The sequence below is a fragment of the Engraulis encrasicolus genome, chromosome 6 (assembly GCF_034702125.1).
Source record: "Engraulis encrasicolus isolate BLACKSEA-1 chromosome 6, IST_EnEncr_1.0, whole genome shotgun sequence".
Lineage (NCBI taxonomy): Eukaryota > Metazoa > Chordata > Actinopteri > Clupeiformes > Engraulidae > Engraulis > Engraulis encrasicolus.
In genome coordinates this window covers 25,098,929-25,101,428 of record NC_085862.1, presented here as the reverse complement: position 1 = coordinate 25,101,428, position 2,500 = coordinate 25,098,929, and the positions used below count along the sequence as shown (strand labels likewise).

General features: G+C 44.9%; 1 protein-coding gene across 1 annotated transcript in view; it reads right to left on the bottom strand.

The window, feature by feature from the left end:
• lmx1a (LIM homeobox transcription factor 1, alpha) overlaps positions 1-2,500 on the bottom strand; it is a 32,610-nt gene that overhangs the window by 7,305 nt on the left and 22,805 nt on the right. The window contains exon 3 of the mRNA XM_063202037.1: positions 252-469. Coding sequence (XP_063058107.1) covers positions 252-469 — 218 coding nt within the window. The remainder of the gene's footprint in view (positions 1-251; positions 470-2,500) is intronic.

The window sequence follows — 2,500 nt, the reverse complement described above, 5'->3', positions numbered from 1 at the left end:
TGTGTGTGTGTGTGTGTGTGTGTGTGTGTGTGTGTGTGTGTGTGTGTGTGTGTGCAGGGGCTCTGATACAAAGTTTGGGCCCCATGAAAGATTCAAATTTTGGGCCCCCAAAATGACAAATTATGTTATCAGCATCCTTCCAGGGTCCTTTCAGAACTGTCGGGCCCTTAGAATCTGTAACACCTTACACCCCCCCTCGGCACCCATGTGTGTGTGTGTGTACTGCGTGTGTATTTGAGCATAGTACCTACCTGATAGACTGGTGTCTGGGCTGGCAGGTCTGTGGTGATAGTCTGCAAGGCAGAGCAGCCGTCCCTCCTTCAGGACGCACTGGTCCCCCCTCTGCAGCCCCTCTCCACACACGCTGCAGCGGAAGCAGGTCAGGTGGAACACGGCCTTGGACACCACCATCACCAGCTCCGACGCACAGATCACCTCCTCACACGCACTGCAGCGCGCCGCAAACAACCTGCACGGATACAGAAACATAATGTTGTGTGATGCTTTCACACTCACACACACACACACACACACACACACACACACACACACACACACACACACACACACACACACACACACACACACACACACACACACACACACACACACACACACACTCAGATGCACAGATCACCTCCTCACACGCACTGCAGCGCGCCGCAAACAACCTTCGCAAATACAGAAACATAATGTTGTGTTGTGCTTTCACACTCACACACACACACACACACACACACACACACACACACACACACACACACACACACACACACACACACACACACACACACTCAGATGCACAGATCACCTCCTCACACGCACTGCAGCGCGCCGCAAACAACCTGCACGGATACAGAAACATAATGTTGCGTTATGCTTTCACACTCACACACACACACACACACACACACACACACACACACACACACACACACACACACACACACACACACACACACACACACACACACTCCGACGCACAGATCACCTCCTCACACGCACTGCAGTGCGCCGCAAACAACCTGCGCAAATGCATACAGGACAGATCATGTCTAATTATTAGGCTTAATTAGTTTATTTACAAACACCTACATGTACAGTGGTGCTCATATGTTTACATACCCCAGCAGAATATACGCTTTCTTGGCTATTTCTCACAAAGTATGAAGGATTACACAAAACCTTTTTTTTCACTCATGGCTAGTGACTGGCTTAAGATATTTATTAGCAATCTTCTGTGTTTACTCTTTAAAAAGCATGATCACAACCCAAACTACCCAAATGACCCTGTTCAAAAGTTTACATACCCTAGTTTCTGATGCTGAATATGGCCCTGTTTAACATCAGGGACCGCTCTAAATTGTTTGTGGTAGCTGTGGATAAGGCTCTTAATGTTCTCAGATGACAAAACAGCACATTCTTCCTGGCAGAATGGTTGTTTCCTATAAAATTATTGGGTGTCTTGCTGGAACCTCACATTTGAGGTTTCCCCTGAATGGCTCAATGATGTTGAGATCAGGAGAGTAAGGTCACTCAAAAACATCATTTTATTCTTTCTGAAGCTAATGACGGGTTGATTTGGCTTTCTGTGTTGAAATATTGTCATGTTGGCATGTCCAAACAATGGACCATGTGCAGTTTCAAGGCTGATGAGTGTCAAGTTTCCTCCAGTATTTTCCACAGGGCAATGTATTCATCATTCTGCGAGTATGGACCAAAAGTAATAGTGCATTTGTAACTCAGATGTCCCCATGACATCAGTGGTCCATGACCATGTTTCACAGAAGGGCATGGTGTAACTTTCATCATAGGCTCCGTTGACTGTTCCCCAAATGGTACTGTTAATAGTGGCTGAAAAAAGTTCCATATTGATCTAATTTATCCAAATGACTTTGTCACAGGCATTCTGATGCTTCTCACTATGCTATTTGGTGTATCATGTGCAAAATAACATGTTTGCATTTTTGTAGTAATGGCTTTCTCCTGGCAACCCCCAACAGCCCATCTTTCCTCAAGTGCCTCTTTGCTGTACAGTTTAAAACATTTTTTCATGTTGTCCTATATTTCACCTAAAGTTATTTTTTGGTTGTCCTATGCCTCCTGAACAATTTCCCTTGCAATGATCATTGCAATGCAATGATTCCCTTGCCCAATGGCTTGATTCCAACCAAACCCCCTCATATTGCATTTCTGAATTGAAATTCCAACAGTGCCAACATGACAATATTTCGACACAGAAAGCCAAATCAACCCGTCATTAGCTTCAGATAGAATAAAATGAAGGTTTTTGAGCGACCATCTCACTCTCCTGATCTCAACATCATTGAGCCACTCAGGGGAAACCTCAAATGTGAGGTTCCAGCAAGACACCCAAAGATATTATAGGAAATAACCATTCTGCCAGGAAGAATGTGCTGTTTTGTCATCTGAGAACATTAAGAGCCTTATCCACAACTACCACAAACAATTTAGAGCAATCCCTGATGTTAAACAGGGC